Genomic DNA, 19,407 nt, shown 5'->3' with positions numbered 1-19,407 from the left:
TTGGCGACTTTAAAGCTTGAATGGTAACTTGGAAAGGTGCGTAATGATTGGGCTACCCTGGTAAATTTTACGCACCTAATTGATCCGCGGCTCTTGTTATTTATCACGGAATATTCAAGAAAAAATATTTGGTGGGATAAAACGTACTTGAATAGGCTGCTTCTTAGCAACAACCATTTGCGCGCTATCTTGTACCCAGATCTCCTCAGTTCAAAAGTTACTTCATCCTTCTAAAATATCAAAATGGTATCACCACAGCGCATTTTCTTTGAAGCAAATTTTGGGGAGCGGGAAGTCAAAACAGAAACAAATTATTAGTACAAAAGGTAGGGAAATGTTTTGGCTTTCATAATAATTTTACTTCAAGGTTAAAAACCAAGTATATCATGAAATATTGGTGATTCAAAAAGTGCGTAAGAATTAGGAGTGCGTAACGATTACCTGAGTTGACTATATTCTTTACTCAAAAGTTTTTGTTCCTCCATTTCCAGAGGCCCCGAAAATGGGTCCTACCACCTTTTTTGTCTCATTTCAACCTTTTCCAAGCTATTTTCTTCATAAACAAAAATAAAACAATGCAATGTCTTCTTTTTTCAAAAAAAGATATATCTTTCGTTATTTTGCTGATAAATACTAAATATTTTACAAATATTTTTATATAATAATATTTTAACACCATCAAAGAATTCTCCCTCCAAATTTGAGGTCTCTAGCTACACTAGAAAAAGAGATATGCAAAATTTAAGAAGCATGACTGGAAAATTTCACGACCCTGCCGATTCCCCGGACAATACGGGGCAAATGTCCGGGGATCAAAACAAACATTTTTACCCCCGGACACATGTCTGGGGAACCATTACGCGCGAGAAAAGTTTCCCCGGACATTATTTTCCGAGACTTTATAAAGTGTCCGGGGTATATTTCGAAACAAACCGCGCGGCCAAATAAGTGGATCGCGCGGTTATTACGCGGCCAGATAATTGGTCCTGCGGCCAGGTAAGTGGACCGTGCGGTTTGATAAGTGAACCGCGCGGCCGAATAAGTGAATCACGGATGATGTGCCTCATTCCCAGTCGGGTTCAACTACTGAGTACACTGAGGGCACCTTTCTTTTCTTGATTATCATTGTTTTTTTTTCTCCTGCCGCGTGCCGGTATACCTGGAGATATTGTTAAGAATGATTGCTAGGGTTAATGCGCCTGGCTGTCTCAAAGGACAGCCAGCCTGTCCCAAGCCAGGATAAAAGTCAGAGGGACCCAGAGAAGATTTGCTATCTTCTCACGGTAAGATTGTCTTTCCAAGAAGAAAAGAGTTCGGCCATTCTTATGAAGGTTTGTAGTTCCATAATGTTTGGCTTTTTTATGATTGATCTTCTCTTTTCTAATATTCCTCCTGCTCAGAGGTCGAGGTTAACGAGCGTAAATTATCAGCCCAACGGAACACATTTTTGACATAGTTCGAGTGGGGTAGTTTTCGTGATAGCGGGCGTTTTTGTCTAAGTTTGCTACAAAAAATTAAAGTGGCCAGAGAAAAATTTTGACGTTAGGGGCCATTCAAAAAGTACGTTCGTCGCCGAGGGGGGGGGGGGTCAGCAAAAAAGCGTGACTTTTAACTTAGTCTATGAAAAAAAAATCTTTTTCTATCTATCTCCTAATTACATTTTTTCTTTGAATCGATAACTGAAGATAATTGTTAATCTCCTAAACAATTGTGTATGTTGTAATTGTTTAGTAATTATTAGATAATTAGAGAGCAAACACTTTAAATTAAAGAATAACGCTAAAATCATATTCTTTGAACTTGCCTTGTCTAAATTCTCCAATTATCTTCAAAGGAAAAAGTAATTTTTTTTGAGGGGAGAGAGAGAGGGTAAAAATTTTGAGATAAAAACGAACGTACAAAGGGGGGGGTACTTCAAAACGAACGCTGAACAAGGGGGGAGGGGGGTCTGAAAATAGGAAAATTTGGACGAACGTACTTTTTGAATGGCCCCTTAGTGAAATGAAGGTGGGGACCGTTAATTAATGAATAAACAGGCTAAACAGGACATTTATGTTTCAAACTACTGTAAATTGCGATGCTCAAAAGATATAAATGTAGGTAAAAAGTTATCTTTTTTCTTTTTTCAATAAAGAAAGTATCAAAAAATATAGCTACAATATATCCTACGTAATACTATACGAAATGCCGAGAAAAAAATAGTGTTTCGCCTTATGGATAATTGGCAAGAGTTATCGAATCTAAAGTTAAAAGTTTTTTCATGAGTTCATCTCGCTTCCCAATTTCATTGAATTCAAAAAAGTATAAACACTTTAGTTTTGGACCCAGTCCAAATACACGTGATGGCTTGTGATAAAAATCACCTAGATAATATACTGTGACGTGCTTTATAACTTTTCTGTCCATGTAATTAGCAACATGTTCGGAAACTTTCCTTGGTATCATCCCAATAACCTTTTCCTCGACTGGTGAAGGTCCAAAAATTCTAATCGCATTGGGATCATTGCTGTTATTTGGTTCTCGCTCAACCCTCATCGGTGTTTTAGCTTTAGGTTTATTACGTATCTTGTGATACCCATTAGCTGTAGCATATAGCCCTAAATAAACATATTGATGATTCCAATTCATTTTATTTCGATATAGGTTATATTCCACAAATTCTTCTAAATCTTTTTCTCCTACTTCCGATTCCAAGCAACGAATTGTAGCCCCCGGAGATATGCGTTTGCGCGCCATCTTTGTTAAATAAAAATGAGAACATTTTTATCGTTTGGGGCTATTTAAGAAAAGGCCAGGTGAAACTCTATCGACAGGGGAACTATTTATCACCTATATTCAAATTTATACATATATAAATATCAAGTCTTTCGTTTTGCATATATAGGCCAGAAACATCCATGTTATTTTAGCAGGTAGTTCTATTATTAGAAATTTCCGTGGCACAAATTTTTATACAATAAAAACATGTGGTTTCAATGTATATCTATTTATACCGAGCTACATATATAAGTTTCGTAATTTTTAGTCGTTGAAATTTTGAATGATTTTTTTTTATTCACGGTTTAATAGCTAAAAGATAGATCATTATCGGGCAGGTCTAAAACGCCTAATACTTACTACCTAATACTTACTACCTAATACTTAATATTTACTATATATACCTCAAAATTGCTCGAAAATACCTTTAAAATAATCAGCATGCCAAATATGACCAAATCTGAAATTTTGGTGTTAAAAAAATTTCAAGTTTTTGTCTTACAGCGTTTTGATAAGACATGAAAATATTTTCTCTCTTTTTTTCTCTTCACTTCATTTTCCCGCGCTTTTTCTATGAAGTTTACAGACTACACATATTTTGTCGAGACACACTTTTTCGTAGGAGAAAATATTTCGTTTGCTCATTCATATTAGTTTTATTTATAAGAATCAGTTGAGATGATAAAGATAAAGCCCTTGAAACCAATCTCAAAAAGTAGTATGACACTCCCGGGGGGGGGGGTACTTAGGCAAATGGAGGGTACGGTATGTGCCGCCCTTAAGGGTACCTTTTTTGGACTTCCAAAGTCCCGCTAAGGGTCGGAAAAATCTGAAAATCAAATTTCAGTTCCACTAAGGGTCGGAAAAATAGGAAAATTTCAACTTTTTTCCCCCTGAATGATCGAAATTTGGTCAAAATTGGTCAAATTTGTCCCGGTAAGGGTCACAAAATTCACAAAATTTTCCTTTGTTTTCTCCTTTTTAATCCCGATAAGGGTCCAAAGTTCGAAAGTTGGGCGGCACCCCCCGTCAGCTCGCAACCCTAGTAACCCCCCCCCGGATGACACTTTACTCGATATGATGCAGATAAATACAAAAGGATACAATTAAATGACCTATATATTTAATCTCAAATAACGTTTAAATAACGTTTTAGCCATTTGTATCTTTATAAAGGAGACATGGGTGTATAAGAATAACTGATTTTAGATATTTGCACATGTGTTCTTATAATTAAATCAAAGTCATAATAGAGAGAGCAGTAAAAGGAAGAAAAACTAGATAAAGATAATAACCTTTTGCTTTGTACTTATACGAGGCGAAGAAAATATTTACTTTAATATTCAAATATTCTTTTAGATAACACATTCCACGAAACTAATTTTCTTAGAATATAAATTTCGAACAGGCGAAGAAGAGCCAGGGCCTGAAAGTTCTGGTCTGTAAAGTATCCAAACGGATTAGGTAGTCAGTATTAAGTATTAGGTAGTAAGTATTAAGTAGTAGGTATTAGGCGTTTTAGACCTGCCCGATCATTATCATCCAATGTAAATTTTGGGATTTCAACCAGAATCACGGGAGAAATCCTGCTGTAAAGACAGACAATTGTCGGTGACAATTCATGTAAAAGAGTTTTTTTACTGTCGGCTCACACTCGGTACGCAAATAAGAGTCTGCGGTGGAATTACGGATAATTGCAAGACACACGCCGCCAACCAATACATTAAAAATCTGACACTAATTAAAATAAAGTTGTTTGCTAAATACCATTCCTTTTTTTTCTGTCATAGGCGGTTAATTGACAACTTTTTTTTGTAATAACTTCCGAAAAAAAATTTTAAGCAATAATAGCCAAATATAAGTTCAAATCTGTTAAGTTTAAAACGCTAATATCTCGGGAGATTTTGATTTTGTTTTCAGATAAAAAGTTTTTTTTTGAAAAACAAATGAATATTAACCTTACGATATACTTCAATACAAAATAGCTTGAAATGAAAAAAAACTGACTTTTTTTGACAAAACGGAATCTTTACATCTTAAAAAGAATCTTTTAAGTGCGGTACTTTACGAAGACCAAATTAGACGAGTGCTACTCCCGAGGGCAATTTAATCCTCTCTTAATAAAAGTAATCAACAAGTTTTTATTAACAATAAGAGCTTCTTCGATTAGTTAAAATTACAATCTTTTTTACATATGTTTTAATATAGGGCCATAATACCTAATCTACAAAAAAGGGATTAATAATTTGATGAAAATTTCTAGTAGATTTCTAAGATTTCTAAGAAAATCGAGGTTGTAGACTCGCCTCTATCCCATTTTGGCACACTTCGGCATAATATCGTCCAACATTTCATCTATCGCTTCTATGGATTGAATGTCTGAATAAATGCGTTTTTTTTGCTGTGAGATATTGGACTTTAGTTCTTGAATCGTTTTTTCCAGGTCTTTCACTAACAACGCAAAGTCCCGACGCATCATCATTGTTTCTTCTGTTTGCGTCGCCTTTTCTTCGGTTTTCACAGCCCCCTTCTCATGATTTGATAAAATTTCACCGACGTTTTTATGCTTCAAAAATCTCAATACTCTGATACCGGCGTCAATATCGGTGTCAAGATGAGGTTCCTGAAATCAAAAGAATATTTAGCTTTTCTTAGCTTTTGTATTTTTTTAAAAGTTGTATGTTTTATAATTTTACTTGTTCTTGCCTATCACCAAATACAGCAGTCCTTTAATTCATAATTGTATCTTTTAAAAGTTTTAACGAGCCTCATTTTCAAATCAAAATCAACATTTTTTTTCGAAATAGTTTAAACCGACTCACTTTAAAAACACTTTTAATATCTTCCGTATTCTTTTTGTCAACTTCAACATTGGTTTCTTCTGAGGACATAGTCGTCTCCTAAAATTAAATTGAAATTGTCTTACAATTGATGATGGAGCCATTTAGGCTTTTTTCTTAGGCTCTGTGTATCCCTGAAATTATGTAAGTTTGGTTAGAAGCTTTTACTTAATATCAATTCAAATAAATGCAAGATATATGTACAATGATATAAATATTTAGAAAAGGTATTAATTCAAAAGTGGGAAGAAAGACTATGTTCAATTAGCTAATTAGCTAATTAGCCCGCCAATTAAGAATATCAAGCTCTTAATACACTTTTTTTATAAGAACATTCAAATATTTTAGTGTCAGCAACATGAATTTACTTACGGGGTTCATTGAATCATCATCCGATAATTCAAACTTTATAGGGCTCATTTTCAGGGCAGGTCGTTTCTTTGGTTTCTCTCCATCCTAATATCAAAGAAAGCAAAATAATAGTAGTTGGTTTTTGGATGTCACAAAAAGAACGTATATAGCAATTTTCTATAACAGCGTAAAGCTTTCCTGAACATAAAAATGGGATGTAAAAAAGTAGAAGCAAAAATTAAAAATTGCTGAGAGAATTTTAAAACAGTAAGGTATTACGATATTATACTTACCTTCTGTTGTGTATAGAAAAGATCGTTTGGATGGCTATTTTCACTGATCTCGATTGAATTATTCATATTTTGCAAACACCTAACAGACTGCGAATTAGACTGTACTAGACACTAGTACAAACGGACTTGGTGCACTCTTGACTACCTTAAATCTGCACTAGATTGAAATATGATACATCTGAAATCGTGCATGAACAATTAATTTTCAAATTTAATTAGCTCAAAAATTTGTTTTTCAGTTTTTTTATCCAATGTGACTATGACGTCATTCGAAATGACATCAAACTCAGAAAATCTGAAACAATAAGAAAGTGTGAAAAAGAGAAGCCTCCAGCAGGTCAGTTGGTAATATACGGCTTCTGCACATTTTGCAAAAAATAAGAAAGTGTGAAAAAAGAGAACCCTCCAACTCTGGTCAGTGGTAAAGTATAAATAGTATAAATAAGCGGAAAAGAAAGGATTATATTAACTTAACAGACAATAGCAAGAATGGCAGAGGACATGGTTGACATTGAATTGACAATTGGGGTTTCTTCAAATGAAATAGAGGTAGGTTTGTTACTTTAAGCTTTCAGCCTATTTTCAATCTAGGCGCTTTTTTGAATTTTTATTTTGCCTCATTTACATAATTTTACAACATACTATCCTTAATTACGATTTTCGAAAGCTACATAATCAAGACTTACTATAAAACTCATAACATTCAAACCAATAGTGATATAGTGAATATATATCAGCAAGTTTCATGATATCGGTCAGAGCTAACAAATAATTTTTTTGTTTTCTTCAGGTGATCAATATCGAGAAAAAAGCACTCGACGAGCCAAATTCTTCCCAGGAAAAGAACAAAACGAAAGAACCGGACTTGACGATTGAACCAAATTCTTTGGAGGAACCAGAGGTGATAGAAGTGGACAGTGATTACGAATTTAAAAACAAAAGAAAGAAGCATGATGCAGTTAAATCAAAACGCGTCCAAGTGGAACAGAAAGCCCAACAGAAGAGAAACAAATCAAAGACATGTGAAACATGTGGAAAAGTACATCGTACGAAATACCACTTAAACAGACACATTCTAACCAACCATACGCGTGAGGAAGATTTACCATTTAAATGCTCTCTATGTGGAAAAGGAAAAGCAACGAAAGATCGTTTGGATACGCATATCCAACAAGTCCATCAAAATACCTCGAATCATCAATGCTCGAAATGTGGAAAGTACTTCCCTACAAAGATTAGACTGACCGCACATACAAAGAAAGACCAGTGTGCAATGATAGAAGATTAATTTAATGAACGTGACTCTGTGAGAAGACTGCTGAATGTGAATAACGAAAGATATCTTACTGTTTTTATAATTATAATTTCATGTCTTAATTAATTATGCAGTAATACACCTTTCCCAAGTATATCGATTTTTTTCGGCCTCTCCAATTCTTTTTTGTTGATTTTGTATTTCGTAGTAGAATCTTTCTAAATTAAATGCAAGTAGATCTTCTATCCTACCCGAACAAATAGTTTTTATAAGGATAAACAAGGAACTTTAAGAAAACTCTCTGGAACAAACAAAGATTTCAAAGATTAGGAAAAATAAATCCAACCGACAATTATTAATTCGACAAAATACAGTGAAGGAAAAAGAGAAGTTTTAGACACAAAAGCACATTTCTTTATAAGAATACCCTATGTTTGCGGGATTTGTTTAAATCGCAGGAATACCCCAAGAATGCCTCCAGGAAGAGTCTGAAAAGATTAGGAAGATACCCATTTTTTTAAAGTAAAAATTCACTTTCTTGAACGTCACTTGAGAGCGGTTAAGGTATACTTTACATTAATAAGAGAATGATATTCTTATAAGAAAGCGAAAGTTTTATTTTTAGAAATTAAAAAAAAAATGTTTTATCTACACAAGTATGTTCGAAATTAAGAAAATAAAAAGGTTCATTGTAAAAAATAAACGCCCCCCCCCCGTTAATTAATCTCTAAGAATATTTTCAGCTGTCAAAGAGAAGACCCCTTAACTTGCTCTAAATAGCCTGATTTTAGCATATTTGTGCCTTATTTTTGGGTTTCAGAAGTACAATTTCCAACCCCACCTGCCAATTAGGTCCCCCCCCCGTTTATTAAAATCTAGAAAATTTTCCAACCCCCCCCCCCCCGTTTATTTGGAACCTAAGAGTAAGTTGTTTTGGGGTGGGAGTGCGAAAATAAATACAAAAGACCAGTTTAATTTCGAAAGAGTCCCGAGAGTAGATAGGATTAAAAAGAATACGATTTATTTCGCTGTTTATGTATAAAAAAGGTCTTTCCTAAGAAAAATTTCAAAAACGATTATGTTATATTCATAGTGAGAAGTACCGTTGCAGCATATTTTAATATAAATTAACTTGAAATAGAAACTTTAAGAAAAAAACGACACAAAAAATGAAGAGGACTGCGAAGGAAAAAAGAAACTTCTTATAGAATCGACTCATTTCACTGTATTAGCGCAGGGGGGGTCGGTACTAAAATCTCAGACATACATGAGTACTAAAAGGATTTTCGCTAATTTTTGACATACCCCCACCTATTTTTTCGAAAATGTTATTTTAGTACACATGTACTAAAATTATTTTGAACAATTTAACATAGATACCACCCATTTTTTGCCCTTTTACGGCTTTAAATTTACCAAAATGGGGTCATTGTTACAAACCTAGTCGAATTTAGTGCATCAATCTGCAAAATAATATAATTTTATTACTAAACTGTGCTGAACTGTACATAAAAATATTTTCAAAAAATATTTAAAAATTTGGAAAAGTTCTGAAAGATTTCTGCAGATTTTTTCGAAAATTCCTGAAAAAAAAAATCAAATTTTTTCCAAAATTGTTAAAAAAAAACTCCATTTTGGCTGATTTTAGAACAAAATACTAAGATTTTTCAAAAATTTCTTTAAGAGACCACCCTTTTTAGTATTTTAGTACACATGGTACTAAAATTATTTTTTGAGCTTTTTTGCATACCACCACGTCACTAAATGTCATGATGTCTGAGATTTTAGTACCGACCCCCCCCCTGATTAGCGATGTTCTATTTTCTACCCATGTAAGATTATTCAATGAACCAACAGGAAGAATGCAAATTTATGTTGAATGCAATAAAAATACATGAAATAGTGACTATAAAATTAGTTTATTCATTCATTCCCAGGGTAATTTTGGCCCAACATAGATCGAAGAAAAACTATATACAATGCGGAATGTTGTTCTATTTTCATATATAATGCGTTTTCATTCAAGAGCATACTTGGCAAGTCCAGCCGTTAAGTTCAACGTACTCCGAGACTCCAACACAGCATTTGTGGAATATACTTATCTCACAAACTGGGTTGTTACATTTGATTATAGCATCAAGGTTTACTTTTTGGTCACAAAAGCATATTGTTATCCTGTCATCTTGAAAATCCTCGATACACTCATCGCATATCCAATGGCCACTTGGTACAGACTTCAATTTTGCACATTTAAGATGGTACCATCTCACAGGGCAAAGTTCTTGACGACTACATTCGACCATACCTTGCCGCGATTCTGTAAATAAGAAAAATCACATCTTCAATAAGTGAATGACGTTCTGGCCTTACTCTTCTGTGCTTAATTTAATGAGAGCCACTATGTTCCAAAAACATCCTTCGTGTGCACAGACTTGTTAGAAGCAAACTAACTTTTTTAAATGATCATTTGGGTCCTAAAGATCGCAAAAAGTGATGGTGAACTCAATTTCGAAAATTTGACTGGTCCCCATGTGACCCCATGTGACGAGAAAGCTTGAATTTCATTCTGTAAAAATTTATTTGATGAAACCTGTTTTTAAAGCTCCTCCCTTTTCAATTCAGATATCCACTCCAACATCTTAAATACTATTTGTATCTTGGGCCTACAAACTTGCTCTCAGACGTAGCCCAGGGAATACGTACTTGTAATGTCATTCTTATAGTCCCACTAGGGATATGGGAAGGGTCAAAGTCGGAAGGCAATAAAGTTCTGAAACCTTGTTTCACTCAGAAGCGTTTACTTACTCTTTCCTCCACAAATACACCAATTATCCTCATCAAGACATCTCGGGCATTTCCAATCTTCCATCGGGAAATCTTTCAGATTCACACATTGAAGATGGTACCACTGAATTTTACAATCTTCGTTGGCACAAGGTACAAAGTTGCCTCCAAGCCAGCCTGGCTCACGACAAAAACAATATCTCTCAGAGTCACCTTCTTCTTCTTCAATGTTGTCTTTAGGTTTAACACCTCTTGGGTATTTCGTTGCTAATTTAACGTATTTGTCACAACCTTGAAACCACGTCTCAGATATGTTGATCTAAAAAAAAAAATTAAAATCTGTTGACCTCCCTCAGTGAAAACTGTGCGATCCATTATCTACCCCTTTTCTGTACCCCTTCTTGGTTTTTTTTCTTCGGAAAGTGCCATCCTTAAGAAAGTAAGTGATTCGATTTATGAACTAGACACAGAATGATATGAATTTTATTCACACATCTAAGAAAAAAGATTTATGAAACTTAGCTCAAAAACCATCCACGTACCTTTTTCTTATATATGTCTGCCAAGGGGGAGTAGTATTTTCGAGTGTAGGTTGGTGAAGCAAAATGGACATCTGTCTTTTCTACTCTGCGGTAAGGAATACCAATGAAGTTTATGTTTGTCAAATCGTCAACAGTGTTTGTGTATGTCTTCTTTCGACATAGCTGGAGGATTTCGATCACACCATAAGTATTCGAGAAGAAATAATCACCAGCTTTGATTTCCTCGTTGCTAGATTCTCCATCGTTTTCAGTGGTAATATTTGCTGGAGTAGTGGTTTGTCTGAATCGTTTGGCGTTTCGAACACCAGAAGTAGTAGCACCACCGCTTTGCTTGTACACAGTCACATATTTAGCTAGTGTCATTGCTCTTGCGTCAACCTCTATGTGTGGTGCCTGAAAATTGAAAGACAAACAATTAAGGGGTATAAGTCAGTGCCAGCATAGGATTCTCCCCTAAAATATTCAACATGTTAATTCCATTCATAGTCAAATTTTAAATTGGGAGATTCAAAGGTTGAATAACCAAAATAATTGTATTGTTAAGAAATAAATTTCACTCACTTGTCTTATCTTTCTTATTTCATCAGTAGATATCACAGGAGTGGAGACAGACAATGGACTGAAGCAATTGATGAAATTATACGTGTTAATAGGTGTTCCAAAGTTCCAAAGATCCCACTGATTCTTCATTCTTTCTCTTGCTGATTTCGCCTAAAGGTTAAAACACGTCTATAATTGACTTTCAAACTAAAAATGGAATTCGAGTATATAACTATGCTGGTTTGGAGATTAGATTGACACCTTTTATCAGATGAGGGTTGGCAAGATTGGAGGGATGTATACCTTGTATAGTGGTTGCTTTGATAGTAATGCATCCATTCCGAGCACTTTAAAATCTTCTATTATTCCAATGTCAACTTTTTCAAGATGATTTAACAAATCAACTAGTTGCCAGTCGTTGTGAAAAAGATTTTGGTTTTTATCTTTGGTTGGAACTTTGGGATGCCTCCATTTACTTGCGTTTGGCTTATTTCTAATATTTGATATATTTCCATTGATTTGTACTTTCTGTTGAGCCATCTGCTTTGCTGTTCTGTACAGATATTCCAAAGCAGAAAATTCATCGTCATTACCAAATAAAAACCTGCATAAAGAAAATTGTGGATTTGTGACTAGCTAGCTAGTTATGGAATTTTTTCATCATTTTTTGTTTATCCGAAAAAATCACAAAATCTGATCAATTTATAACAACCGATTAGTTTGGATGGATAAAGTGGCCAGTCCTAAATAAAAGTCAAAGTCAAAAGTCACGAAAGCAAAAGGTGAATTGTGTTGAAGTAAAAAAACGTCAAATGAAAATAAATACACAGTTAAATAGAATCGATAAGTTTTGGAGTCAAAAATTCTGTTCAAGTGCTTTTTATCGGACCCAGGAAATCTTTAAAAAAGGAAAGCTAAAAGGGTTATCAAAATAATAAAGCCATCTAAATTACCAGTGATACCTACCGAACTGAACTGTAATAGTTTTCAACTGGGAATTCTGACCATTTCCAAGGCATAAATGGCAAATGTGGCAAAAAAAGTTTGAACGTCAAGGCTAAGTGCATCAGTGATGAGCACATAACTAATGTATCTCGGTAGAGTTCCAAAGTGACAAAGCACGACTTCATAGTTAACTTCGAGGTCTTAACCCATAAATGCCAGAGGTGAAAGACCTAAAAAAGAACAATTTAAAGCTTATTTATTCATCATCATAAATGGCATAGGCTTGTCACTGTATGACATACATCAGAAAGGCTATATAAGTGAGAAGGGAAGATTAAGATAGAGATTCTTTGCATGTGGATAGTATTACTTAAAATTTTGTCTGGGTAGCCTAAAACACTGAATGAGACCATATTATTGGGTTTACCTTGCATACATAGTAGCTATTTGCAATTCTTTCAATTGGATATAGATCATGTCTCCACCAGGCTTCAAAACCCAATTTACAAACATATAGTAGGAATTGTGTGGCTTTAGCCCAATGAAGTTTGTTCAATCCACTCAAACAAGACACAGAGATAAGTCTCTCAGCTGATGCCTGCTCTGTCTTATTGTTTATGTCAACATCTTGCTTCAGTAGACCAAATTGTGGACCCATTTGGTAAACATCAATTAAGGACTGAAATGTCACAATGTAGTTACCAAGACGTAAAGGTTTTGTTGATAAGATGGATGACTTGGCCAACTTCCTTGTCCAATGCATCTGATCTTGTGTTGCCATTCTTGGAAGTCCACCAATAAATGGGGCAGACATCGTGAACACATCTGCCAGGCAAGGTACGGTTAAATAAAAGTTGATTTTGCTACTATCTTCCGCGCAAAATGTTTCATTTGCTTTGGATTCTAAGTAACTGCATTGCTTTGCTCTGACCATTTGTTCTGACTTACGAATGTAGTGGCAAATCTGAAAATCACTTGGAGGCTTTACCTTCCACCCATAATTGAGAGACTCATCAACAAGGTTCTGGCTGATTTCGGAAAACGATTCTTTCATCTGGATCAATGCTAACAAAGAAAATAAATTTTTGTCTGTCAGTAAAATTTGTAAGAGACTCCTAAAAATTTGGGAAGAAGTTATGCAAGGCGTAATACTTTTTGGTCTTGTAATGCTTTTTGGTCTCTTATAGATGGGGAAGGGTCTAAAAATCTAAGAGTGTTTTGGAATGAAAATGAAAGCAGTCCCTGATGCCCAGTTTGTAGTCAATTTTAAATGACATTAGAAAAACTCCACACACTGATCTATTTAATTTTTTTCTGACGATGAAAAACAAGCGAAGCAAAAACTTACTAAGAGATGGGACATAACCAGTCATGATGAGCATTTGCTTCCGGAATCTTGAGTCACCATCTGCCACAAACTGGAACATGGGAATTCCATAGAAATTTAGCATTTTCATAACACTGAAGGCAAGAAGCTGATGGTCTTGATGTTGTAAAAAGCGGTTGTTTGTGCTAATTGACGTTATCTCTTGAATTGGTAACGATTTGCAGCAGTTGGATATCATTAACGAGTACACATATGTTGAATGTGGTCTTCCAATACTTTCAGAATCCTGGAAGATTTGATCCACGCTAGATTTGGGATTATTCATATTCACCCTAGGGTTGGACTCGATCATTTCAACTGTAAAGTTCTCATTTCCTTTTGTCAAGGCGATTTTCCAGTCTTCGTAGGTTTTAAATTGAGCATACCCAATGAAATTACCTCTTGATTCCACAACTCCACAAATTGGTTTGTTGTCTTTTGAGTCTCGCTGCAGTGTCAAACCATCAAAAAAAGAAGAGATATCAAAATGTTTGTTGATCTTACGAATCAAAACAAATCGTGGCATTGCAGAAAACCCATACAAGCATTTGTCATCTCGATTGAATTGCACAGTTGGCTTCAAGGCAGTCTCGTCAACCATACAATTTGTTACAACTGTAAGATCATCCAAGGTGGTTGTTTTGGTTGACCATGGAATCTTTTCAATATTGGTAATGGGATCAGTCTCTGGAATTTCTAATTCTGATTTTGATTCTGAAACATATCTACAGCTTCTTTCCACAATACCTGAAGCAAAAACAGCTGTTTTAGATCTATGAAGATGGTAAAGGCAACCTTTAGTAGATGGGAGAGCCTTTTTCAGGTGACAGTTGGAGTTTATTGACTACTCTCAAGTCTCTAGTGGATTTCCACTTGGCTAATAAATTTTATTTTCAATTCTTCAGCACCTTTCTTACTGGTAATTTTCCATCACATTCTTTTAATTCCAACCACCATGAGAATAAATCTTATAAAAATGTTCCAGCCAACTGCTAATTTCAAACCCAACTCTTGCAGCTATTTGTGGGGGAACCTTCTTGTTTTTTTTGGCCTAGAAACCACCATTTATAAAGACCCTCCCTGTTTAGCAGTATTACCTAAAATACCAACCCCCCTTGAAAATTACACCCTCTCCGTTTAAGTACAACTGAACAGAAATTGAATTGAGAAATCATTTATTGATACCTGTATGTTTTTTGAAGGAAAAGATTTGTAACAAATATGCTTTTAAGAATACTTACGCCAAGATAGATTAAAGGAGTTTCTTTCAACTGGTCCACTCCAATTATCAACAGTGGAGCGCCAGGGTCCATTCAAAGTTCCGCTAACTCGATTGAATACACGGTGTGAGATATTGTGGTATAAATCCAGCCAAAAATCACGTTCGATTGTAGAATAAGTACTGCGTTTAGAAATTGAATTGTTTATGATCGATTTGATTATAGCCTTTTGTATTGGCTTGAGCGTGTTCTTTTCTGCCGAGGAAAGACTCAAAACTTCCTTAACCATATCATGCTTTAAAACGTTTTGCAGTTTTGATTTTTCTGAAGCAAGTTCTTCCGTTATGTATTGGTTAGTTCTTTTTAGAACACTTATTTCCTCTTGCAGCTTTTTATTAGTGTCTTGTAAAATCTCTATCTCGTTCTTTTCTTGTCTCTTTAAATACATCACTTCAATTCTCAAGTTTGAGTTTTCATTTCTCACACGTGTTAATTCCTCACTAAGTATTTCTTTTTCCCGAGAAGATTGATCATGGCTAGTGCTTGGTTGGTCTGTAGAAGGGTTAATAGGTTTCTCGATAGATTTCCCACTTGAAGATTTAAAGTATGATGTTACACATTTTCTTTTAGGATTTCGCAAAAGCTCTTCTTGATCCTTTTCCAGTTGTTGTTTCAATGTTGGACGTCCTTTTGACCGTTTAAGATTTCCTGAAATAAAGGAAAATTAGCAAAAATTTTTGTCTGGGTGTCCACTGAAGAAAAATTTGTCCGTCTCCAAAAAAATTAAAGTGGACACAGTTCATCGCAAAGAACTTTTTTTTCCTAGAATCAAAATTAATTCTAAAAGATTTGGAATGAAAAATGAAAACGTTTTCATTTTCTGTCGCGCAATTTTTTTAGTTCATCGCTTATTTTTTTAGGCTGTACAACCACAGATATCTGTAAAGCCCGAAGGGCTAGATAGGCAACTTTAAGCTTTCTCCAGCAAAAAAAAGTGAAGCAAAAATTTGACTTTTTAAATTTCATGCCGATGGATAGGATCTAGCATTTTAATTGTTTTCGGAGTGCGAGACAAAAGTAGGCGGCAAACGCTATTTCACATCTCTCAAACCGTTGAAATTGCATATTTTAGTCACGTGACTTTGGTAGGAAATCCTTCTAAACCTAGGCTTCATTTTTCGATAAAAGTCGCAAATCTAGCCCTTCGGGCTTTAGAGATCTATGTGTACAACAGCCTGCTAAAACTACTACTTTTATGACGTCATCAAAGAATTTTGTTTTGGAAATGTTCTTTACGCAATGCTAAGCTGCAGTCAAATTTTAAGAATTATAATTTTTAGTAGCTTTAAATTCACCTTTCAAGCTTGAAAACTTTTAAGCAACTTTGGTTTGCCTAAACAAGTAGAATTACAGAAATTTGCATTCTTTACAATAGATGCAGTAATTCTTGATGCCTAATGGCAATCCTCCCAGCCTAGTTTTTCCAAAATAGGACAGAAATACAATTACAGTACAGGATAAATTTTGGGAAAAATATATACTGTACAGCACAAAATCTGGCAAAAATACACTGATCAAAATCTGTATAAGAATCTGGCCTTTTCGGGTACTTTCCTTAGAAAATATAACTCATCTTGACGTACCACCCATATCAAGAATCAGACACTAGCAAGTATAAGGAAATCTTTTATTTTTTAGCTTTTTCTGATAATTTGGTAAAATGAGGCTTATTTTCCCTGAGGAAGTATATACCAGAAAGTACTGTTAAGTTGGTCTAATAATGTGTTGACATGTGTTGACATCCCTCTTCTAAATTCCAAAACCCTTTTTTTGGAGATAAGAATGATTAGGAAAGTTGGAATCAGTGATAGACAAAAGATATTTTCTTTCTCTTTTCACTTCAAACTCTAAACAAACTAAATTATAAATTGGTATATCCATGGCTGGGCTGGTGGGAATATAAAATGGACTCTCCATGGACTTGGGTGAGGAGATCTCTGATGAAAAGGCATTAAAAAAGAACAAAAATTAACTTACCTTGAGATGTTGACATCACTGTTGAGGGTGAGGTTCAAAGGTCTGGAATATCTGCTTTCTTTCAAATTCTTTCATATCACATTTTCATGGTACTTTTAGTTTTTATCAAAAAAGAAAAACATTGTATATGCTTTAGTTATTGCTTATACTTTACATATGTAAATATTTCCTAGGAGTCTTATCCTGGTAAAATATATATCTATCTATCTATCTATCATGACTTGTTAATTTCTACTCTCATCTTGATTTGATTTTGACGATTTTGATAAGAAATTCCACGTGCCGGATTTCTTGTCGGAAAGATCTGTTTAACATTGGCCTATCTTATTAAATATATGGGTGATAAGTTTTGATAAGCTTATCGCTTACGGCGTTTGACCACGCCAAGGTCTCTTTTTAAAACTTGAGAAGAGCCCGCGCGATCGTTAAAGTACGTCGCGCGGACCGCGCGTTCAGTCCGGGGCGTCCGGGGTAAGTCTAAAAAGTAATGTTAAAATCCCCGGACACGCAACAAGAAAATCCCTGGAGTCCGGGGAATCGGCAGGGTCGTCAATAGACCTTTTTTCAAAGAGGACGTCCTGTTGAATAATTATGTAGTCCAGCCATAGAAACAATGATAGAGCCATGCATAAATACTGTATCATGCATATGGTAATAGTTATGCATCATGGTTTTATCATTGTTTTTCTGCTGGACTACATAATTATTCAACAGGGTGGCCTCTTTGAAAAAAGGTCTATTGTAAATACATGACCTGAACATGGTCTGAACAAAATGTTCGGGCCGATTCAATAATACTTTTTTGTGGCCCGAGCATGGTATGGTCCGAACAGGCCCAAACATATGTTCGGGCCATGCCGTGGGTCGTTTGCCGCATTGGTCGAAAAAAGGATTTTCAAAAAAGTAAAAAGTAAGTGAAAAATTTGAATCAAAAAATTTCGGTCGCCAACTGGGCAAGGGGTCTCTATACACAGACAGAAACAAGAAAACAACAGCAAAAAATACCAGAAAAGACGAAGATGAAAATTCTGCAACCGACAACAGAAAAAGCTCAAATCTGATCTACCATTTTGGATTTCTTTGTGCGCATCACTAGCCTTTGAATATGCTAGACTGGAGTCGTCTATAATTCGTGTAATACAGTAATATGGGTGTTATTGCCCCCGCAGGAGCGCAGCGACGAGGAGGCACTCATAGCTTCACGCATAGATATTGGACTGGAATCTCGATTTTTTGCGAATTGTTTTTGTTTTTGTGTTTGCGTCGTAATCGGCTTTCCGGCCAATTAAGTGTTCCGCAAAAATATGGCGGTAAATTATACAGCGGTAAATGTTGTACACATTTTCATATTACGTTATATGCTATTACCATTAATTATATATTACATTTCATTAGTTTTGATTTAGCATTGAAAAGCTGAAGCGAGTGTTATAAATGCAAATTATAGAAAAAGTATATAATTACACCATAACACGAATTACAATATTACTTTTGCAAATCAAAACAAACAAAATGGCAGACTGGTTATGATGATGATTAGCTGATTCTTTCGTCTTTGACTGGAAAAAGTGTTGTTTTGTATGTCTAATTTTGTTTCTCGTCTTTAAAACTGAATAAATACTGTAATTTAGTCAGAAGTTCATTTCAGCAATGATTTCAATTCTTTTTCCAGAATCTTTAAAGAAATTTGCTCAAGTTTTCAAATGTACATTTTTGTTGATATTTTTGTTCAAACTGTAATTTTGTCTTTGTCTGTTATTTTATTAAAACTACGGTAGCTTTATTGTTTATAGAGCTTCTTGAGCTTTAAAGACCATCATATGGTCGTAACTCGAGAACGTCCTTCTTAATAAAACAAGATACCGGCAAAGTACAAAGAAGTTGAATGTACGTACACATAAGTAAAGTTGAATCCAAAAGTGGTTGAATGTGTTGAATGTCAATCAATGTTTTTTTTTGGTCTTCAAAATAGATTTACTTCACTTAGAGTGTTTTCACTGTTTGTTCAGTGTGGTAAATCTATTTTAAAAACCTGAAAAAAGTTTGTTTACATTCGTTTAACTTTGCATGCGCACGTTCAACTTTTTCATGCAGCTGTGATAGCCTAAATAACTTACGCTCCAGGGGTTTGGTGAAATAGCTCCAATTCTAGCTTTCCAAGTTAAGGCATTTAACGGTGGTTAGACTAGGCACACAGACTGTCATACAGGAACACCATAAAGTGAGAGTATATAGCTAAAAACTCAAAAAGTCTAGTTTCCGTAGGCCCGTCTCTTCATTGTCTACGCTGCAATCATATCTTAATGGCTTCAATCCTTTCAGCTTGGAGAAAAGATTACATCATGAAAAAGTACTATGCAATTGAAAAAAAATTAGGCACATTTCAACTTTTCGACTGTACGTCTGAATGGACCACAATGACATTCCTTTATTTTTCTTTTGACTGCAATGACAGCGTACGCAAGTGGAGCCCGGGC

At 35.0% G+C, this 19,407-nt stretch overlaps 3 protein-coding genes across 3 annotated transcripts; 1 reads left to right on the top strand and 2 right to left on the bottom strand.

Annotated features, from left to right (window-relative positions):
* Nucleotides 1–4,972: 4,972 nt before the first annotated feature.
* LOC136820967 (uncharacterized) lies at nt 4,973–6,407 on the bottom strand. Its single transcript, XM_067077198.1, has 4 exons — nt 6,242–6,407; nt 5,970–6,053; nt 5,580–5,657; nt 4,973–5,380 (listed from the first exon to the last, which is right to left on the bottom strand). The coding sequence occupies exons 1-4, from the start codon at nt 6,305–6,307 to the stop codon at nt 5,066–5,068; spliced, it is 543 nt and encodes a 180-aa protein (XP_066933299.1). The 5' UTR covers nt 6,308–6,407; the 3' UTR covers nt 4,973–5,065.
* A 293-nt stretch (nt 6,408–6,700) lies between these two features.
* LOC136820966 (myc-associated zinc finger protein-like) lies at nt 6,701–7,564 on the top strand. Its single transcript, XM_067077197.1, has 2 exons — nt 6,701–6,790; nt 7,032–7,564. Exons 1-2 carry the CDS (start codon nt 6,731–6,733, stop codon nt 7,527–7,529), a joined length of 558 nt encoding a protein of 185 aa, XP_066933298.1. The 5' UTR covers nt 6,701–6,730; the 3' UTR covers nt 7,530–7,564.
* Nucleotides 7,565–8,489: 925 nt separating this feature from the next.
* On the bottom strand, nt 8,490–17,048 carry LOC136820933 (uncharacterized). Its single transcript, XM_067077169.1, has 10 exons — nt 16,931–17,048; nt 14,915–15,601; nt 13,656–14,420; nt 12,735–13,372; nt 12,329–12,537; nt 11,666–11,966; nt 11,384–11,533; nt 10,823–11,215; nt 10,302–10,599; nt 8,490–9,813 (listed from the first exon to the last, which is right to left on the bottom strand). The coding sequence occupies exons 1-10, from the start codon at nt 16,944–16,946 to the stop codon at nt 9,518–9,520; spliced, it is 3,753 nt and encodes a 1,250-aa protein (XP_066933270.1). The 5' UTR covers nt 16,947–17,048; the 3' UTR covers nt 8,490–9,517.
* Between the last annotated feature and the right edge of the window lie 2,359 nt (nt 17,049–19,407).

This window comes from Clytia hemisphaerica, unplaced genomic scaffold (assembly GCF_902728285.1).
Source record: "Clytia hemisphaerica strain Z4C2 unplaced genomic scaffold, Clytia hemisphaerica genome assembly, whole genome shotgun sequence".
Taxonomy (NCBI): Eukaryota; Metazoa; Cnidaria; class Hydrozoa; order Leptothecata; family Clytiidae; genus Clytia; species Clytia hemisphaerica.
This window is presented reverse-complemented; position numbering and strand designations above follow the sequence as displayed.